This window comes from Budorcas taxicolor, chromosome X, assembly GCF_023091745.1.
Source record: "Budorcas taxicolor isolate Tak-1 chromosome X, Takin1.1, whole genome shotgun sequence".
Taxonomy (NCBI): domain Eukaryota; kingdom Metazoa; phylum Chordata; class Mammalia; order Artiodactyla; family Bovidae; genus Budorcas; species Budorcas taxicolor.
In genome coordinates, this window is record NC_068935.1 from 118495503 (window position 1) to 118517719 (window position 22217).

Below are 22217 nucleotides of genomic sequence, written 5' to 3' on the forward strand. Positions count from 1 at the left end.
TATATATGCCTATATATACTTACTCTTTTCTTGGGTTAGTGCAGCAGCTTACTAATCTGACTGATGCCCCTTCTCACCTCATTAAAGGTGATCTGTTCCTGTAAAGTGTGGTCTCGTTCTTTTTCCAAACCTCGCCTTCTCTAACTAACTCCCTTACCCTACACTTCCCATCTTATGTGGGAATTCTTTTCCGAAAAGGTAAAAGGCCAAAGCCTTGTCCCTGACCGCTGGTCTAGCGGCTAGATTCGGTGCCCTCACCGCCTAGATTCTGCCTCAATTTCTGATCTGGAACTGATGCCCAGCTTCAAGCCACTACACGGTGAGGCCACCTGAGACGGCTGCTTCATAGGGATCTCCTCGGTTGAGTGGGGTGAGAGAGGACGGGAACGGCCACAGGTGCACTTCAGATCTCAGTGCTGGATGCATCGTCTCTGCACGACAGCCGTGGCCATCTTCAGTGACAGTGTCGGTCCTGCGTGAGGCCTGCAGAGCTGAGGTGTCGGAGCAGCCCTTTCTCCCTGGCCACCCAGGTCTGAGGAGCCAGGTGGAAGGGCTCTGCACATGGCCCCCTATGAGCAAGCGGAACTAGACTAAGCACAAAAGCAAAGGAAAAGGTTAGACTTTGTTGCTCAGAATTTATTCTTATTTCCTGTGCTTTGTTAATGGGCTGTGCAGGTGAAACTGCCTTTCATCCTGCTCGTGGTGGTCGAAGGGTGCTGGGGGGCACCAATCAAGTCTGTCTTGTGTCACTGTTCCCTGCTGCATGTGGCCATCGTCCTGACTGCGGGTGGAGGAACAGAACTTCTCCCGCCGCTTCAGTTCTGTCAGCTCGGCCCCAATTGTTCGTAGCTCTGAGCGATGCCCAATTTAAGATGCATGGCCCAAATTTCAGCAAGAGAACAATGGGCACATGGCCAAGTTTTCCTAAAAATGAAGGTCTCCAGTTCTTTTGCCCAAAGGCAAAACTGTGCCTTGGTGTCGAGGCTCACCACTGTGGCCTGAATCTCCCTGTTCATGCTTTTGTGGGTTTTCTGCAGAGAAGCTTCAGGTCAGAGAGAGGGCCACACGAGTCGTCGGGGGGTGTCGTTGCCCCAGGTTGGGGCTGGGGGGCCTCTTCACTCAAATGCAAAGTCCCCACAGAGTGAGCCCTGCAACTTCAGGGTGTAATGGGTGGTTAGGATCACCGAATAGTGTCTGTTCTTCTTAAGAGTGAGTTGGTTTGCAGCTGCAGGTTTTCCCAGTGTTTAGGTTCACCCAGTCTCCTGGCTGGACAGGGTGGAGGCCCGGGTTGGTGGATGCAGTCAGCATATAGTTACTATGTTCCATGAGAGCTTTCATGGTTTCTCCCCCCTGGAGGGCACCCTTGGGTTGTTCCATTTCAAGTCCATTCCTTCCCTTGGGCTTGGGGAATGGCTCTACTATGAGTGAGTGAAAGCCGCTCAGTTGTGTGCGACTCTTTACAACCCCAGGGACTATACAATCTATGGAATTCTCCAGGCCAGAATACTGGAGTGAGTAGCCTTTCCCTTCTCCAGGGGATCTTCCCAACCCAGGGATCGAACCCAGGTCTCCCACGTGGCAGGCAAGTTCTTTACCAGCTGAGCCACAGGGGAAGCCCCTTATACATCAGTTCAAGTACACTTAACTATAGCTTATCCTTTGAACTAATAATGGCACTGGGAGAAGGGTCATTGGAAGCAACTTAATCCAATTTTCTTGAGTTCCCTGACATAACTTGGCTACAGCCTATTTCAAGGTCTGATTGGACCTCTCTGCTTTTCCCAGTGATTGGGATCTCGAGGCTGAGTGCAAGGTACATTTTATGATCAAGGCCCTTTGTCATTTGAGACACAAATTCTGAACCATTATCACTTTGTAGGGATCCTGGGAGCAAAAATCTAAGGATTATTTCTTGCAGTAACGCATTAGGCACTTCAGCTGCCATTTCAGTTCTACCAGGGAATGCTTCTATCTACCCAGAAAACGTGTCTACTAGCACCAGGAGATACCTGAAATTGCTCGGGACTCTCGGCATGCCAGTGAAATCAAACTTCCAGTGTTCTCCAGGATATGTCCCCCTGGTTCCCATGGACCTTATCTGGGAGCTTCTGGGGAGACTGGTGTTGGAGTTGTTCATTGTGCAGATGAGCTCTCCAACTGAGTTATATTAATACTTTTCATGCCAGGAGATACCAAGACTTCAACTGATCTGTTGTATAAGGCTTCCTTCCCATAGTGAATTCCCTGATGAGCCTCCCTGATGGCATGACACATGCAGTTTGGAAAAAGGACTATCCCATGTTTATTAACTAGCCACCCATGGGTTCCTAGACCTATAATGAAGTTCCATTTGGGGGCTTTGTCTAATTCTTCCTTTGTATAGACTGGGTAGTAACTGAATGGACCTGGCCTCTTACATAAGAAGGTAATTGCCAAGTTACTAGCCCAGCGGTGTACTTCTTGCAGCTGCATCTGCCTTGGGCTTGTTGTTTCCCTTTATTAACTCTGCACCCCCTTTTGGTGACCCCTACAGTGAATCACTGCCACATCTTGGGGAAACTGTACTGCTTCTAAGAGCTTCAGTATGCTTAAGCCGTGTTTCATCAGTCTGTTCTCTGCAGTAAACATATCTCTTTCCTTCCAAATAGCCCTGTGTGTGTGAAGGATAGCATGCAAATACTGGGAATCTGTGTAAACATTTAAGATCTTCCCTGTTCCAAGCTCTAAGGCTCTCTATCAGCTCCATTTGGGGGGGCAGAAGTCTGTAGCAGTAGGTTTTGTGCCTCTGTGACTTGGGTCTGGGAGGTGACTGCATATCTCACCAGCTTTTTTACTCTCTCTCCTAAAATTCCTCCTGTCTGTGAACCATTCCTCTTTGGCATTTGGGAGAGGCTCACTTCCTAGGTTTGGGTGACTGGAATAGATCATGTCTATGATTTCTATATAGTCATGCTCCAGGGATCCCATTTCTGTGGGTAGCAGGGTGGCAGAATGTAGTATGTGACAGGTTTTTATGGTAGCCACTGGGTTGTCTAAAAGCAGAGCCTGAGCTTGAATAGACATTCCGTGACATAGCCGTTCTATTTCCTTAGAAATTAACGAAAGCCTGTATGGAGTCCGTATAGAGGTTGGCTGACCAAACTTTAACTTTTCGCTTCCTTGAGCAGGGTTGTAGTAGTTGCTAGCAGACTAGGAGGCCATCCCTTAATGGTTTGATCTAATTGTTTAGAGAAATAAGCAACCACCTTAGTAAGGTGTCCCAGTTTATAAGCTAGAATACCTCAATGGCAATTCCCCTTCTCTTATAAATGTAAAGGTGAAGGGTTTAGCTAAATCTGGGAGAGCCAGGGAAGTGGCCTAAAGTAATTGCTTTTTCACTTCTTAAAAGGCCCCTTCACATTCTGAATTGCGTTCTGAATCACATTCAAAAGGATCATCATCCTTTCCTTTCAATTCATATTGAGGACTAGCTATTAGACCATAGTTAGGAACCCAGGTGTGGGAAAACGTGGCCATCCTCGGGAGACCCCTTAGCTGTTTTCTAGCTTTAGGAGGAGTGAGGCTGCAGATGGCTTCTTTCCTTTCCTGGGGTGGGCTTCTCTGACCTGTGAGGATGAAGCCTAGGTAGTTCATCCTAGTTTCTGATATCTGATTATTTTCTTGGACAGCTATATCCTTTATCAGCTAGGTGGTTTAGGGTGGCCACAGTGTTTTTTGTCAGAAGCCTCCTTTGTAGGGCTCAGTTCAGTTCAGTCGCTCAGTCGTGTCTGACTCTCTGCGACCCCATGAACCACAGCACACCAGGCCTCCCTGTCCATCACTAACTCCCAGAGTCCACCCAAACCCATGTCCATTGAGTCGGTGATGCCATCCAACCATCTTATCCTCTATCGTCCCCCTTCTCCCCTCAATCTTTCCCAGCATCAGGGTCTTCTTCCAATGAGTTGGGTCTTTTTCCAGTGAGTCAGCTCTTCGCATCAGGTGGCCAAAGGATTGGAGTTTCAGCTTCAACATCAGTCCTTTCAATGAACACCCAGGACTGATCTCCTTTAGGATAGACTGGTTGGATCTCCTTGCACTCCAAGGGACCCTCAAGAGTCTTCTCCCACACCACAGTTCAAAAGCATCAATTCTTCGGCACTCAGCCTTCTTCACAGTCCAACTCACATCCATACCTGACCACTGGAAAAACCATAGCCTTGACAAGACGGACCTTTGTTGACAAAGTAATGTCTCTGCTGTTTAATATGCTGTCTAGGTTGGTCATAGCTTTCCTTCCAAGGAGTAAGCATCTTTTAATTTCATGGCTGCAATCACCATCTGCAGTGATTTTGGAGCCCAGAAAAATAAAGTCAGCCACTGTTTTCCCATCAATTTATATGAAGTGATGGGACCGGATGCCCATCTTAGGGCTCATGGTTAGAATATCCTCTACATACCAGAGGAGGTTTCCTTAAGGTCTTCAGCTAAAGTTTCCCCAAAAATGGCGGGGCAGTTTTTTTTCTTCCCCTTTGGAGATTGGGAGCAGAACCATCCAGCAGTACTGTTTTTTGTTTGTCTGTTCATTTTGGCTTTGCCATATGCCTTATGCGATCTTAGTTCCCCAATGAAGGATTGAACCCAGGCCCTCGGCTGTGACAGCATGGAGTCCTAACCACTGGATCACCAGAGAATTCCCTTTTGGGGGATTGTTTGTTGTTGTTGTTAATTGAAATAGAGTTGATTTACAATAATGTGTTGGTTTCAGTTGTACAGCAAAGTGACTCAGGGCTTTCTTTGCAGATTATGTTCCATTATAGAGGATTATAAAATATTAGGTAATATTCCTTGTGTTATTAATGTATATAAACTCCTTTATGTTCATCTGTTTTATGTCTAGTAATTTGTATCTATTGATCCCATATTCCTCATTTGTTCCTCCCCTGACCCCTTTGGTAACCTTAAGTTTGTTTTCTATAAGTCAACTGCTATTTTGTACATACATTCACTTATATTATTTTTTTAGAGTCCACATATAAGTGATATCATATACTATCTGTTTTTCTCTGACTTGTTGCCTTGAGCAAGATATTCTCTAGATCCATTTATTTTGATGCAAATAACAGTATTTTAATTTTTATAGCTGAGTTATATTCCATTGTGTGTGTGTGTGTGTGTATCTTCTTAACTCAATCATCTGTTGAGGGGCACTTGGATTGTTCCCATATCTTGGCTATTGAAATAGTGCTGAAGCACAAGCTGGAATCAAGATTGCCAGGAGAAATATCAATAACCTCAGATATGCAGATGACACCACCCTTATGGCAGAAAGTGAAGAGGAACTAGAAAGCCTGTTGATGAAAGTGAAAGTGGAGAGTGAAAAAGTTGGCTTAAAGCTCAACATTCAGAAAACGAAGATCATGGCACCTGGTCCCATCTCTTCATGGGAAATGGATGGGGAAACAGTGGAAACAGTGTCAGACTTTATTTCTTTGGGCTCCAAAATCACTGCAGATGGTGACTGCAGCCATGAAATTAAAAGACGCTTACTCCCTGGAAGGAAAGTTATGACCCACCTAGACAGCATATTCAAAAGGAGAGACATTACTTTGCCAACAAAGGTCTGTGTATTCAAGCGTATGGTTTTTCCAGTGGTCAGGTATGGATGTGAGAGTTGGACTGTGAAGAAAGCTGAGTGCCGAAGAATTGATGCTTTTGAACTGTGGTGTGGGAGAAGACTCTTGAGAGTCCCTTGGAGTGCAAGGAGGTCCAACCAGTCCATCCTAAAGGATATCAGTCCTGGGTGTACATTGGAAGGACTGATGCTAAAGCTGAAACTCCAATACTTTGGCCACCTCATGTGAAGAGTTGACTCATTGGAAAGTACCTTGATGCTGGGAGGGATTGGGGGCAGGAGGAGAAGGGGACAACAGAGGATGAGATGGCTGGATGGCTGATGGACATGAGTTTGGGTGAACTCTGGGAGTTGGTGACGGACAGGGAGGCCTGGCGTGCTGCGATTCATGGGGTTGCAAATGGTCAGACACGACTGAGCGACTGAACTGAACTGAACTGATATGAACATTGGGGTGCATTAATCTTTTCAAATTAAAACGTTTGTTTTTCCAGATATATACCTGGGAATAAAATTGCTGGATTGTATGGTAGCTTTATTTTCAGGTTTTAAAGGAATCTGCATGCTGTTTTCTATAGTGGCTGCACCAATTTATATTCTCACCAACAGTGTAGCAAGGTTCCCTTTTCCCCACACCATCTCCAGCTTTTATTATTTGTAGATTTTTTTTATTATAGCCATTCTGAAAGGTACAAGGTGAAATCTCATTTTTTTATCTGCACTTCTCTAATAATTAACAACGTTGAACATCTCTTCCTGTGCCTGTTGGCCATCTATATGTCTTCTTTGGAGAAATGTCTATTTAGGTCTTCTCCCATTTTTTGATTGGGTTGTTTTACTGATGTTGATTTGTATGAGCTCTTTGTATATTTTGAAAATTAAGCCTTTGTCAGTTGCTTCATTTGCAAATATTGAGTTGACCAAGAAGTTCGTTTGGATTTTTCATAAGATGGGAAAGAAACCCTGAATGAACTTTTTGGCCAACCCAATATGTTTCTCCCATTCCGTATGCCGTCTTTACATTTTGGTGATGGTTTCCTCTGCTCTGCAAACCTTTGAAGTTTAATTAGGTCCTATTTGCTCTCTGACGATCGTTAACAAGCTAGCATGTGTGCACTCCTTGTGAGAAGAATCTAGGCTTCTCCAGACTTTCTACCTACCCCAATAAATTTCCCAGCCATCAGAGGGGCTTGTCTCCTCTGCATAGGATGTCCAGTCTGTGGCTTGACACACTTGCCTCCCATGGTGAGGGTCCTCTTCTTTTCCTTTCAGATCCTTCCAGGGAGGGAAGGCCTGACCCTATACTTTTTTTCTGTCCTACCTGGTTACGTGGAAACATTTCTTGCCTATAATCTTTGGTTGTATAGAAGTTCTTCTGCCAGTTTCTGGTTAGTTTTATGTGAGAATTGTTCCACATGTAGATGTATTTTTGATGTGTTTGTGGGGGGAGGTGAGTTCCATATTCTACTCTGCCAACTTGATCCATTCTCAGTCTCTAGTATGTTTCTGTTGTGCTTTTGGATCCTGCCACTCAAGAGAAGAAATTTCTTGTGACTCTAGAGCTAGTGGAATACAAAAGAAATCATCTTTTAAATCCAGTCAGAATACCAAGTCCTGGTGGACAATAGAGTAGCCACCAAGGTACAGGTATTAGGGACTACTGGATGTATATCCTCAGTGGTTTCACTGACTGCCCTGAGGCCCTGTACCATCCAGTATTCCTTATTGGATTTCTTTATAGGGAGAATGGAGGCTTCCCTGTTGGCTCAGATGGTAAAGAATCTGCCTGTGATGGAAAAGACCTGGGTTTGTTCCCTGGGCCAGGAAGATCCCCTGGAAAAGGAAATGGCAAACCACTCCAGTATTCTTGCCAGGAGAATCCCATGGACAGAGGAGCCTGATGGGCTGTAGTCCATGGGGCGACAAAGAGTCAGACACAACTGAGCAACTAACACTTGTCACTTGTAGATATAGGAAGAATGGAGGTATTACAGGCTGATTGTCATGGCCTAATATGGCCCTGGTCACTTAGGCCCTGTATAACAGGGGCTATGCCCAACAAGGCCTCCTGTAGAAAAGGATACTGTTTTCCACTGGGACATGTATGTCCAGGTTTTAGACGGACTATCATGGCACTGGCTCCTACAGTTTGTTCCACCCATCCCTGGGCCCATGCCTCAGGATAACTCTGGAAAGATCAACTTGCTCTGTCCAGGGAGGTATATTCTCAGCCATTAACACTGTGATCATACACCCTTTTTCTAAGGGGACCCCAGACTCCAATTTGTCCTCCCTTTAGGTGGATAGTAGCCCCCAATCTATATAAGATCTCTCTTCCTAGTAGGGTATAGAGCATTCAGGGACACACAGAAAGGAATGGATAAGTGTGTGTTCACCCAATTTATATTCAAATGATTCTGTGACTATCCATTCTTGGGCCTTCCCTGATACTCTAATTTTACAACTCATGTGAATTGAGTTTGCATGATCTGGTGTTCAGAACCGAGTAAGTGGCACTGATGTTGACTAAGAATTCAACAGCCTTCCCCACTCTGTCTGAAGTCAGTCAGGGCTCCTCAGGGTCAGCTGGAGTGCCAGCTTAGGCCCTGTCATCCTTTTTCTACTTGGACAGTCTGCCTTCCAGGGTAGTGACTGGGATATGCGATTTCTATCCCCCTTCAGGCAGTCTCTCTTCCAATGTCCCTCCTGTTTAACTATGGTGCACTTATTGGGTCCCAGTTCCCTTGGCTTTCTATCTTTCCATGGGGCCCGGGGTCACTCACCAGAGAAGTCTCCATGGGCAGTTAGTCCAGATTCTCATGCTGACTGACATCGGAGAGCAATAGCCAGTAGGTGGGTCTCTGGGCCTTTTTATCCTCTGACTTCTTCTCCTCTGCTGCTGCTGCTGCTACGTCGCTTCAGTCGTGTCTGACTCTGTGCAACCCCATAGACGGCAGCCCACCAGGCTCCTCTGTCCCTGGGATTCTCCAGGCAAGAACACTGGAGTGCGTTGCCATTTCTTTCTCCATTGCCTCCTCTGTATCTTGTTTATTAAATACCTGGTAGGCAACCTTGATCAGATGAAAAGTGGGGCTATCTGGTTCTATTTCCACTTTCTGAAATTTATGCCTAATGTTGAAGCACTTTGGGAAATGAGAAACAGCACCTCAGGATTGCCTTTCCTTCCAAGGACTCAATCGTCAATAGCATAGATTCAGAGGCAACCCCTGAGGCTCTAGGAATGCCAAAGGGTTTTCAGTTGGCTCTGATCAATTTCCTTTATCTTATTCCACTTGCTGGGTTTCTTTTCTGCTTCCTGGATTCTGTTTAGGATCATAATTATATAACGGGTCAGCCTCTGTCTTCCAGTCCCTTCTCCTTTGTCTCGGTGGTCCCAATTGGGTCCATTATCTGGGAGCCCTTGATCCCCTAGTCTGAAAATAGCACCATGTGCATTGTTTCTGTTCTGTTCTCTTTCTCTGCTTCATCTCAGGTTTTTGAAAAGACCATGGCTTTTTCTTCCCTCTTAGGAGTACATTGAGGAGGCTCTGGATATTAGCCTGGTGAGGTCATGGATCTGAAAGATCCCCCTAATTAGATTCAGGAACCCCTCTGGATCCTCCCCAACCCCTTTACTGTGAGTTTTCCAGTTACTTTTATTTTTTGGCTTTTTTCACTTTATTTTTAATTTTTTTACTTTTTTTTTTACGACTGAGCAGTATTCCATTGTATATGTGTACCACATTTTCTTTATTCCCTTGTTGATGGGCATTTAAGTTGTTTCCATGTTTTACCTATTGTGAATAGTGCTGCTACAAACACAGGGGTGTATATATCTCTTAGAATTATAGTTTTGTCCTGATATATTCCCAGGAGTGAGACTGCTGGATTATATGGTAATTCTATTTTTAGTTTTCTGAGGAAACCCCATACTGTTTTCCATAGTGACTGTACCAACTTATATTCCTACCAACAGTGTAGGAGGGTTCCCTTTTCTCCACACTCTTTCCGGCATTTGCTATTTGTAGTCATTTTAATGATGGCCACTCTGACTGGTATGAGGTGGTACTAGGATTAAAATTGTCCCTCAGTTACAGGTAAGTATAATCATTTTAATCTACATAAATTTGTGCTCTGTGTTTGGTATGGTTTGACAAAAATAAGTTATATAGTATAGTAATTTTATCTTGCAAAGCATAGTGTGGCATTTTATTTTAAAGATTTTGTTAAGAAATTTACTTAGTTTGCTGCAGTTTAAGAATCCCCCTCCCCTCACGACATATAATTTATGGTAGACAAACAGAATATCAAGAAATGAGTATCACTTCTTTGTAAAATGAATAACTCCATCTGTAAAAACTAAAGTATTTGGAGAGTTTGAAAGACTATTTAATAAGTATAGTCACGTGACTGGCAAGCAAAGGAGGAAATTTTAGCTTGTGTTTTACACATTGTTCCAAAAACACTCTTTGGTTCTCTAGAAGAAATTTTATACACAATTGGACCATATCATGAAATAGTCACATTAAGGTTTTCTTTTGTTTAAAAAGTTGCTGTAATGTGCATTATCTCTATAATACTTATATGCCAAACTCCTAAATTTCCAAATATTGCTTTAAGATCAATATTCATGGAGAGCAGGAGCCTTGGACCCAGGCACTATTTTAGTATTATGGGTTAAATTTCAATTTTTACAAACTTCTTTTCATGCAGTGAAAACAATTGTACATATCAATTCTCAGGGATCTCCTGTCCGTATTCACTGTATGCATCTTTGTAAGAATGAGTATTACTATTTTATTATCTGACCTGCATGCATAAGCCCAGCATGCCAAAATAGTTGATGTATTTCCATTTTTTGAAATTATTCTTTTAACATATTTATTTTCTAATAATTAGGCATGTGACATTGTGGATATGTTACTTTATTTACATAACCTGTCTGTGGTCACACTGTCAGTGTATCTAAAGCCTTCCAAGGAAAATTAATGATTTCATCATACTTTAGGCTATGCAACTGTGGATCCAATATATAATATTGAGAAGGGAATTACATAATCATTAAAAAAAGAATGAATAATTCCATTTGTACCAACATGGATGGCCTAGAGATTATCATGCTTAATGAAATAAGTTAGAAAAAGAGACAATTACCATATAATATATGGAATCTAAAATATGACACAAATGAGGTTATTTACAAAATGAAAACAAACTCACAGACACAGAAAACAGACTTATGGTTACCAAATGGGATAGGGGTAGGTGAGGGATAAATTAGGATTTTGGGGTTAGCAGATACACACTACTATATATGAAATAGATAAACAACAAGGTCCTACCATTATAGCACAGGGAACTATATTCAATATCCTATAATAAACCATAATGGAAAAGAATATGCATATGTATATATATATATGTATATATATGTATCACTGCATCATTTTGCTATGCAGTAGAAACCACAACATTGAGCAATATTGTAAATCAACTATAAAAAAAAAAAGGATAAAATCATTGACTAGAAAAAAAAGGGGGAGCCTGAATCTTGATAAGCAAACTTTATGGAATTTTCACCTACCTCTTATCTGGCTCCTCCAATGAGTCCTGGCCTTAAGGAAGGGAGCCAATTTTCCAGATATGGGTTCCTTATTTTAGAGAGGGAAAAGTGGCCTGTTCTGAGGGAATTGTGGTTGTTTTGGCCTATCCAATGGCTCCCTGAAGGATGCGTTCAAAGGACTCCTTCATTTTTCTAAACTCTCCCAGGGAAGAAGCATTTTACTGCAAAATGTTTATCAGAAATATTTAGAGTTAAATGTATAAGCCACTGGTGCCTGAAAGATAACAGTTGGAACAAATCATAGACAAACCAAAAGGCATGGGAAGAAAGGTAAACAATGAGACGCTTTGGGGGAAAGGAGCTTTCTAAAGCTACTATATATTTCTGAGAATCTGGAGTATCATATGAATGCCCAGAACTAGATAATGCTAAAAAAATATATACCTGAAAGGCCCTAGTCTCTTACCTAAGGCTCACAGTTAGACTCTGTGCAAACAAAAGTATAAGCAAAGTTGCAAACTGCCCAGCTGATTGTAGAAGGCATGCTCCAACACAAACACATAAAGCCCATCTGCAAAGAATGGAGGCGATTTATATTTTTTATTTCAGGCATTAAGAAATCTCTGTAAAGTCACTAGCTGATCAATCAACTAATTGAACAGAGTCAATGACCACTCATTACAAGGAATCTTAAAAAGTGAGTTCAGGAAATTAATGAAGCAAACAAACAGAACCCACAAGAAGAAGCAAAAATGAGCCGTGAATGGGGGAAGAATTTGACTTCAAGGTTAACACATTATAATATTCAAAATGTATAGTTTTCAAGAAAAACTCATGAGGCATGCAATGAAAAAAAGTAGAGAAAAAAGAGATTAATAGAAACTGTACAGGAGGAAGCCCAGATATTGGACTTACTAAACAAAGACCTTAAATCAGCCATTTAATATTACCAAAGAGGTAAGGGAAACCATGTACAAAGAACTAAAGGAAACTAAGAATTGTGTTTCCCCAATAAAGACTATCAACCAAGATTTAAAAATATTAAAATGAACTAAATAGAAATTCTGGAGTTTTAAAGTACAGTAAGAGAAATAAAAATACATTAGCAGGATTCAGTAGGGGATTTGGGCAGGCCAAAGAAAGACTCACCAGAAGACAGGTCAATTGAGATTATATAATCTGAGGAACAGAAAGTAAAATAATAAGGAAAATGAGCAATGCCTAAGAGACTTTTGGAACATCATCAGTTATGAAATCATACGTGTAATAAGAGTCTCAGAGTAGAGAAAGGGGCAGAAAGAATAATTGAAATAATAAAGTTACAGTTTCCTCTCTGGCATGTGAGGAACTTAGAAGTTGTCATTCCATCCTGACAACAAATAAAAAGCTGAAAAAAATCAATAAATCTTGTTACATCAGCCAGAGAGGTGAGACCACAGAGAAAACTGCTGCCCCTCTAATTGGAAGGGCTGTTAGGTCAATACAGAGAATCAGAACTTAACAAACAGAAACCTCAGTGGGAACCAGTGCCAGGGTAGGAAAATCTAAACTGTAATTGAGAAATTTCTAGGCGGCTCATTGTGGAAAAGTCTGAGCATTAAAAATTCTGTACATTTTGTGAATTTTACATCCAGGAGTGTTACCAGATTCTCACGGTTAAGACTAAAAAAAAATCTTTTGGGGCTTCCTGCAGGGAGAGGAAAAAGTAATCAGTTTACATATGCCAGAACATTCTGTCCTTAACAAAACCTGCCCTCAGGAGAAATTATATTATCAGAGCCTAATCTATTGAAGTTTTATCAGAGCCAACTTAGCTTGGGAGAAATAAAATACCCAACTCTAGCCTTCTCTATCCTTCTATACAGGACAAGGGAAATAATTCCAATTCCACATAGCCATCCGGTCCAGTTTAAGAGAGGTGTAGGACTGCGAATCGCTTGTGAACTTTGTAGCCAGTAGGTCAGAAGGACAAGTAGCCACTTGGGACCTGTGACTGCCATTTGAAGTAGATTCAGTCTTGTAGGACTGAACCTTTAACCTGGGGGCTGTGATGCATTCTCCAGGTAGACAGTGTCAGAATTGAGTTATATTTGCAGGAATACCAGACCACCTAAGCTGCCTCTTGAGAAATCTGTGTGCAGATCAGGAAGCAACAGAACTGGACATGGAACAACAGACTGGTTCCAAATAGGAAAAAGAGTATGCCAAGGCTGTATATTGTCACCCTGCTTATTTAACTTATATGCAGAGTACATCATGAGAAACGCTGGACTGGAAGAAACACAAGCTGGAATCAAGATTACCGGGAGGAATATCAATAACCTCAGGTATGCAGATGACAACACCCATATGGCAGAAAGTGAAGAGGAACTAAAAAGCCTGTTGATGAAAAGTGAAAGTGGAGAGTGAAAAAGTTGGCTTAAAACTCAACATTCAGAAAACGAAGATCATGGCATCCGGTCCCATCACTCCATGGGAAGTAGATGGGGAAACAGTGGAAACAGTGTCAGACTTTATTGTTTGGGGCTCCAAAATCACTGCAGATGGTGACTGCAGCCATGAAATTAAAAGACGCTTACTCCTTGGAAGAAAAGTTATGACCAACCTAGATAGCATATTCAAAAGCAGAGACATTACTTTGCCGACTAAGGTCCGTCTAGTCAAGGCTATGGTTTTTCCAGTAGTCATGTATGGATGTGAGAGTTGGACTGTGAAGAAGGCTGAGCGCTGAAGAATTGATGCTTTTGAACTGTGGTGGTGGAGAAGACTCTTGAGAGTCCCTTGGAATGCAAGGAGATCCAACCAGTCCATTCTGAAGATCAACCCTGGGATTTCTTTGGAAGGAATGATGCTAAAGCTGAAGCTCCAGTACTTTGGCCACCTCATGCGAAGAGTTGACTCATTGGAAAAGACTCTGAAGCTGGGAGGGATTGGGGCAGGAGGAGAAGGGGACGACAGAGGATGAGATGGTTGGATGGCATCACGGACTCGATGGACGTGAGTCTGAGTGAACTCTGGGAGTTGGTGATGGACAGGGAAGCCTGGCGTGCTGCAATTCATGGGGTTGCAAAGATTCGGACACGACTGAGAGACTGAAATGAACTGAACTGAACAGTCACTGTCTGCTGAGAATTAGAGAACCACTTGATGGTGTCAAAAAAACCCCAAAACAAACAAAAAAACCCACACATCAAACTGCAGAAAATCAAAGATAAAGATAAATTTTAAAACAGCCTATCTGCAGAAGAGCAAGGATAAGAGTTATATTTGCCTATTCCTCAGAAACCATACAAACCAGAAAAAAGGGGAGTACTTTTTCCTCTCAACATTTAAGTGTTGAGAGGAAAAAAATATAGGAATTCTCTATCTTGCAAAATTATCCCTCAAAAGGGAAGAACAAATAAAGACTTTCCCAGACAAACAAAAATTGAAGAGACTTGTTACTAGTAGATCAACCTTGTAAGAAATAAAGGAAATTCTTCAAAAAGAAGGAAAATGATATTGAATCCTCCTAAAGAGAAGAGAACTAGAGGTAGAATAAATGGGAGTGAAAGAAAACATTTTTTTCATTCATAATTGATCTAACAGGTATCAGTTTGTTCAAAACAATAATTGCGACAATGTTTTAGATCATTATGGCCTGCATGTGTGCTAAGTTGCTTCACTCATGTCCAACATCTTGGACCCTATAGACTGTAGCCTGCCAGGCTCCTCTGTCCATGGGATTCTCCAATCAAGAATACTGGAGTGGATTGCTGTGCCCTTCTCCAGGGGATCTTCCCGAGCCAGGGATCAAACCTGCATCTCTTACATCTAACCTGCATTGACAGGTGGGTTCTTTACCACTAGTGCTACCGGGGAAGTCCAATTATGGCCTATGTATAAGCAAAATGAATAAGAGAAATAACCAAGGGACAGGAGGGAATAATTAGGACTACTCTGTGATTATGAGCTACTTGCACTATACGTAAAATAATAGAGCGTTATTGCAAAGTGAACTTGAATTAGGTGTAAATGTGTATTACAAACATTAGGGCCACCACTGAAAATAAATCTTTAAAAATAATTGATATGCTAAAGTATAGAAATTGGAATCACATAAATGCTCAACTAATTTTTTCTGGTTTTAGTGAGGTATTAATATGAATGACCAATAAACATTACATATATTTAAGGTGTGAAATGTGATATTGATATGTATGTACATTGTGAAATGATTCCCCCAATCATGCTAATTAGCCTAAAACCCAAAACAGAGCAAAAAGAGTATAAAACAAAAAAAAAAAAATAGGGGAAAAAAAGGCCACAAATACAAAACAGTAACAAATATGGTAGATATTAACCCAATCACATTAATAATTACTTTGCATATCAACAGTCTAAAATCACCGATTAAAAGGCAGAGATTATCAGTGTGGACCAAAAACCAAACCCCAACAGTATGTTGTTTAAAGAAAGAAACCCACTTTAAATACAAAGACACACAGATTAAAGGAACAGAGAAGGAGATACCTTGGTAACATTAATCAAAATAAAGTGGGAGTGGCTGTACTAATTACAGACAGAGCAGAGTTCAAAGCACAGAAAGGTATCAGGGATTAAAGAAGGGAATTACATAATGATAAAGGTGTCATTATATCTGGTGATAAAGGTGTCATTGTGCTCCAAGCTTAAGTCTCTCCATTCTGAGATACATCTTGCAAAGAGCTGACCTTTGTTCCTCACTCCCACTAAACTCCCCAGGACATAACTAAACTTAAACTTTAGTCTGAAGAGCTTGCAATTTCCCAAGTGAATGTAGCTTGGAGCATTTAAACTTAACTTCCACTTCATTGCATTTATCTAGACCTCTACTCCCTCACTCTCTTTTTAACTGCCCTCTGGCTTACCATAATATCTTATCATCTTCATTATAAGATTACTGCTGTTAGACACACAGATCCTAGCACCCAGAAATAACACAGTGTACTCCAAAGAGCAGATGCCCAATTGGTGTTAAGGGAATAAATGAGCCTGGGAGCATATTATCTAATTTATTAAGATTTAATTTCTCCTAAATTCTTAGCTAAGCTAAACAAATGCAGGTATGTGTCATTTAATTTTTACTGTACAACAGACTAAAGATAAGGAAGACAGGAAGTGACAATCTTTTACTTTCTTTTGCTCTATTTCTCGATCCCGACAATTTTTCTGGTGACATACTTTACTTTTCTAAAGTAACACCTATTCCAAAGTCATGTTACCCATTCTGAATCAAAAAATAAGAATGATGAAAAGACAGCCTTCAGAATGGGAGAAAATAGCAAATGAAGCAACTGACAAACAACTAATCTCAAAAATATACAAGCAACGTATGCAGCTCCATTCCAGAAAAATAAATGACCCAATCAAAAAATGGGCCAAAGAACTAAATAGACATTTCTCCAAAGACATACAGATGGCTAACAAACACATGAAAAGATGGTCAACATCACTCATTATCAGAGAAATGCAAATCAAGACCACAATGAGGTACCATTTCAGACCAGTCAGAATGGCTGCGATCCAAAAGTCTATAAGCAATAAATGCTGGAGAGGGTGCGGAGAAAAGGGAACCCTCTTACACTGTTGGTGGGAATGCAAACTAGTACAGCCACTATGGAGAACAGTGTGGAGATTCCTTAAAAAACTACAAATAGAATTGCCTTTTGACCCAGCAATCCCACTGCTGGCCATACACACCGAAGAAACCAGGATTGAAAGAGACACGTGTACCCCAATGTTCATCGCAGCACTGTTTATAATAGCCAGGACATGGAAGCAACCTAGATGTCCATCAGCAGATGAACAGATAAGAAAGCTGTGGTACATATGCACAATGGAGTATTACTCAGCCATTAAAAAGAATACATTTGAATCAGTTCTAATGAGGTGGATGAAACTGGAGCCAATTATACAGAGTGAAGTAAGCCAGAAAGAAAAACAGCAATACAGTATACTAACGCATATATATGGAATTTAGAAAGATGGTAATGATAACCCTGTATGTGAGACAGCTAAAGAGACACAGATGTAAAGAACAGACTTTTGGACTCTGTGGGAAAGGGAGAGGGTGGGATGATTTGGGAGAATGGCATTGAAACATGTATACTATCATGTAAGAAACGAATCACTAGTCTAGGTTCGATACAGGATACAGGATGCTTGGGGCTGGTGCACTGGAATGACCCAGAGAGATGATATGGGGAGGGTGGTGGGAGGGGGTTTCAGGATTGGGAACTCATGTACACCTGTGGTGGATTCATGTCAATGTATGGCAAAACCAATACAGTATTGTAAAGTAAAAAAAAATTAAAAAAAAAAGAATGAAAATGTCCCACTTTGATTCACAAAATGTAAATTTCCTACTTGCAAACTTGATACACAGCAATAAATATATAAACAAGTGATTCATAAATGTACTCAGAAGCTATTTAAACCATCTACTAAAAGAGACAATTTTTGAAAAATAATGAAGAGACAGACAAAGAGAGACAGTGATACAGAGAAACATTTAGAGAAAAAAAGATCTCCAAATTACCACATAAATAGGAAAATAAAGATGGTACACATCCATGATAAAGGAAGTGATATCCAGGGAGTTGAGATGCTCTAAGGCAGGGGGGGACAGCAGAAGATATGGACTGTCAACTCCACTGAGAGCAGAGTGTAGCCCTCACAAGAGGCTGCAGAGAACTGGTCAGCAGGAGGTCAGGTTCCAGAGCTGGAAGGAGGACACACTGGGGAAGTCTGGGGTCAGGAGAGGAGAGGATGCTGTAATGGTGGAAAGAACTGGAGCTGAACAAAATACTAGTTTCTGGACAGAGCTAGCTCTCGGTAGGATCCCAGGCAAATGAAACCCAGGGACAGTTCCCACATACTGATCTATTCTCATATTCACTCTCCCCTTCAGTAGACTTGCTTTTAGCACTTTAACTTCAAGGGCCTTTTTATTGAGATACACAGTGCAAAGAAAAGTGAATTAAGAGACAGGTCTGCCCCAGGCTGGGAGGAATGAAACAGTATGGCCTGTAGACAAATTGAGACCAGGAGTCTGTTCCCAGCTCTGCTTATAACCAGTCTTGTGAACTTGAGAAAACTGTGAGTTCTTCATCTGCTGAGTTTGCTAAGCCCTATCTTGTAAGATGGTTGAAATGTATGTACCATATATAAATCACATGGCAAGAGGACCAGCAAATATCACCCAATATTTAAAGAATAGCAGTAATTTATATTATTTTCATCTCAGATGATAGCATTTACCTCCCTTGGAATGTTTAATTCAGGAAATTTCAAATATGTAATATTCTTGGAGAAAGAATACTGAATCAACCAAAAAGTCTCTCTAGCTGGCAAAACTAACTTTACCCATTTGAGCATCTATCACTTAATTTCGGTATGGAGTTGTTGTGCCTAGCTGGGTACAGCTCAAGCTCCTAGATGTCATCTATCTAGGAGATTACCGTACCATTCCTTCCAGGTGTCCTTGCATCCAAACCAGCTCTGTTTACATTTATTACACTCTCGTAAAAAAGCTATCCCTCATGAGTTTGCCAAACTCTACTTAAGATAACCTAGCTAAAATGCCTTTATAATGGATCAGACCCTGGCTGTCCCAGCTTGGGGCAAACAGTACCAGCACAGTGGTTTCTTGGCATCTCACCCAAGGGGAACATCTCCATTATTTTTCAGAAACTCCCTGGAAATGATGTGCGTAGAACACCTAGTCTGCACACTGTGTTCATCTGCACTAGAACGAGAGCAAAGGACACCTTCCTCTCCTGCCCCTGGTGGAGATTTTTCTATAGTTTATCCACAATCCCAAAATAATTTGTGGCAGCAGTTTTCCATTATAGACTAGATGTTTGTGTCCCTGGCAAAATACATGTGTTGAAGCCCTAACCCCTTCCTCCTTCCCATCGTGTCCATGTAATTGTATGTGAAGGTGGAAGTTTAGGAAGATAATTAGGTTTAGATGAGGTCATGAGGATGGGGCACCTATGATGCAACTAGGCATCTTAGAAGAAGAGCAAGAGAGACCAGAATTCTCTCTCTCCATCATATGAGGACAGAGAGAAGGTAGCCAGAAAGAGAGCTCTCACCAGGAACAGAATCCACTGGCACATTGATTGTGGACTTCCCAACTTCTGTAACTGTGAAAAATAAATGTCTGTTGTTTAAGCCACCCTATCTATGGTATTGTTACAGCAGCTTGAGCAGACTAATATAGGGCTTTTTCTATCAACTGTTGGAAGGTTTGGCCTCTACTCACCACTTCAGGACCTCAGCTAGCCCACCACACAACAGAAATGACAATTACATTCCACTGAAGACTCATAGTTTCCTAAAGTCCCAAACTTCCTTACTCAGGAAATTTACACTTAACTGCCATCACCCAGTGGCAAAGAATCCTCCTGCAATGCAGGAGGCACAGGAGACGTGGGTTCAACCCCTGGGTCGGGAAGATCGCCAGGAGGAGGGCATTGCAACCCACTCTGGTATTCTTTCTGGGAAAATTCCATGTACCAGAGGGGCATGGTGGGCTATCATCCATGGGGTCGTACATGACTTAAGTGATTGAGCAGCCAGGCAGGCAGGGCCATCATAAGGAATACCCTCCACTTCAACCAGTCTTTTTACTTTACGTATAAGTCATAGAGAATATTTCAGTATCTTACTCATATGAGTGTAACCCATAAGCTCTAAAATTCTGAGTAGAGGCTGGGTTTTCTTTACATTAGCATCCCCAGTACTAGCGTTGAGCCTTCCCAAGAGCAGATTCTCAACGTTTGATGAATAAAAGAGCCAATAAACACAAGGTCTACTCTAATAACACTTTATTTCTCCTACTTTCTTGAAGACGCTAAGGAACTCAGACTACAGATCAATTACTTTAACAAAGCTAAAGACTAAAAGGAACAAGAAAAACTAACATTGACCATGTTTTACTTGTTTTCTATTCCATTATCCTAAATATTTTACTATGGGATTCTTTCACATTTCCAAGAATATAATCCCTATTGTGATGTTATATTTTCCTGTCTGGGGGTAAAAACTTCACATACTTCCTTACGGGTGGGATGATAATATTGACCATGTCCCTGGGAGGTGTACTGACTTTGACAGTAGTGTCAGGCCTGGCTGCATGCATGCCTTGGGCTTTCTCTTCTTCATCTCGCAAAGCTTCTTCATAATAAGTGGGGAAGTCACTGGGAACAGCATCATTGACCTTTGCCAAAAATTCCAGGACTTTCATCTTGCTGGTTTCAAGATGTGCTTTTGGGCCCCAGAGAAACTCATAACGTGGAGGATCACTGTTGGCAACCTGGCGGTACTCCAGATACTTCAGCCTCACTAAATCTTTGGTGATGAGCTTTCTGGGCTCTCCATAGATAAGGTGCTTTCTTCCAGCATATACTCGCATCGTACCCAGGTATTTCCAGATGTCTTCCTCAGCGGCACAGTTGCCCTTCAGGAAGATCATACCCAGGAGATTCATCAGGAGACCAGTCTTGGGTAAACCCCTTCCGCCACGCACCCTCCCATTGTTGGGGAGTTTCAATTTGCTGACCAGATTATAGCAGGGAACAACTGAGTCGACTTCCTTCAGCTCTACCGCAAAGACTAGCTCAATGCGCTCAGAGGCTCTCTTGAGAATCTCGGCAAATCGGTCATGGTGGCTTTGGTGGATAATCTTCAGCATGTCTTCCTTCATCATGAGCTGCTTCATTTTATACTTGTACAGAAGGAACTGCTCCAACAAGCTAGCTTTCCTGGTTAAACAGTCAGTTCCTGGGGTCTCAGTGAAGGGTGGGACCTCATAGGCAAGTGCCCTATACTTATATTGGCCATCGAATGCTTCACTAGATCTAGTGTAAGAAACGACTGCAGCAGCGGCGATGGTTGGTATTCTTTGAGGCTCCTGCGAAGTGCTACATGACTCAGCACCAGGCAGACTCTGGGTAATAGCTTCACACTGAAGAGAGGAGGTAGTGGACTCCTCTTCTGCTGCTGCTATGGCCTGAGCACCCCCACAACTCTGGGTCTTGCCTTGGGCTTGGGGGCATTTATCACCACCACGGGCCTTACTCTTCTTACTTCGAGGCATGGTCAGGGACAGCAGGAAGGAGTCTAGACAGGAGCTCAGAAGACACGGACACCTGGAGGAAGGAGAATAAGATGCTGTAAGCACCTCAGCAGGGAGATGCCACCTTGGCTTTAACCAAGGCCACCATTGCAGGGTCCTTGGGGCACTGGTCGAGGACCTCTCAAGGCTTCTGTTTTGATCAGCCTGTCCCCTGAGAAAACTGTGGAGGATATTAGAGCCTTAGAATGCAGCCTGCCAACCCTGCTAGGGGTATTCAAGGGTGACAGCAGGGGCTGCCAGTAGGGAGCCTCTGATCTGGGTTTGAGGGTATTCTCAGTTTATAGTCAGGATCATCATAGTCATATAGTCAATTGTTGGCAGGTCTAGAGCCTCCTCTTTTCTGATACTTTGAAGACGACACCTAAAACCAAAGTCAGCACTTCCCTGAGACCCCAGGGGAGGAAGTGAAGGTGTTCCTTAGCCCTTCTCTCTGTCGGAGGATACCCAACTGAGAGCTATGTGGAACCCACTCCTTCAGGGGCTGCTTGGGTCCTCAATTCTCATTAAGGATGCTCACCTGGTCGCCAGGAGGTACCTGGTATGCTTCCCCTCTGCTGAATGGTGGCTGCAACATCATACTAACCTCATACTCTTCTCTCTCAGATTTGATGTGGATTGTCAGCCTCAGCCTGACAGTCCTGCCCTGAGCCTGCAAGTTCTGAATGAAAAACGTGGGGCCTAGATTTTTTGTCATCTATTGTGACTCTGCTTATTTAACTTATATGAAATGCCACGGGGGATGAAATATAAGCTGGAATCAAGATAGCTGGGAGAAACATCAATAACCTCAGATATGCAGATGACACCACCCTTATGGCAGAAAGCAAAGAAGAACCAAAGAGCCTCTTGGTGAAAGAGAGTGAAAAAGTTGGCTT

General features: G+C 42.2%; 1 protein-coding gene across 1 annotated transcript; it reads right to left on the reverse strand.

The window, feature by feature from the left end:
* Window positions 1-6000: 6000 nt before the first annotated feature.
* Window positions 6001-21303, reverse strand: LOC128070231 (melanoma-associated antigen B3-like). Its single transcript, XM_052663542.1, has 2 exons — window positions 20351-21303; window positions 6001-6013 (listed from the first exon to the last, which is right to left on the reverse strand). The coding sequence occupies exons 1-2, from the start codon at window positions 21301-21303 to the stop codon at window positions 6001-6003; spliced, it is 966 nt and encodes a 321-aa protein (XP_052519502.1).
* Window positions 21304-22217: the final 914 nt, after the last annotated feature.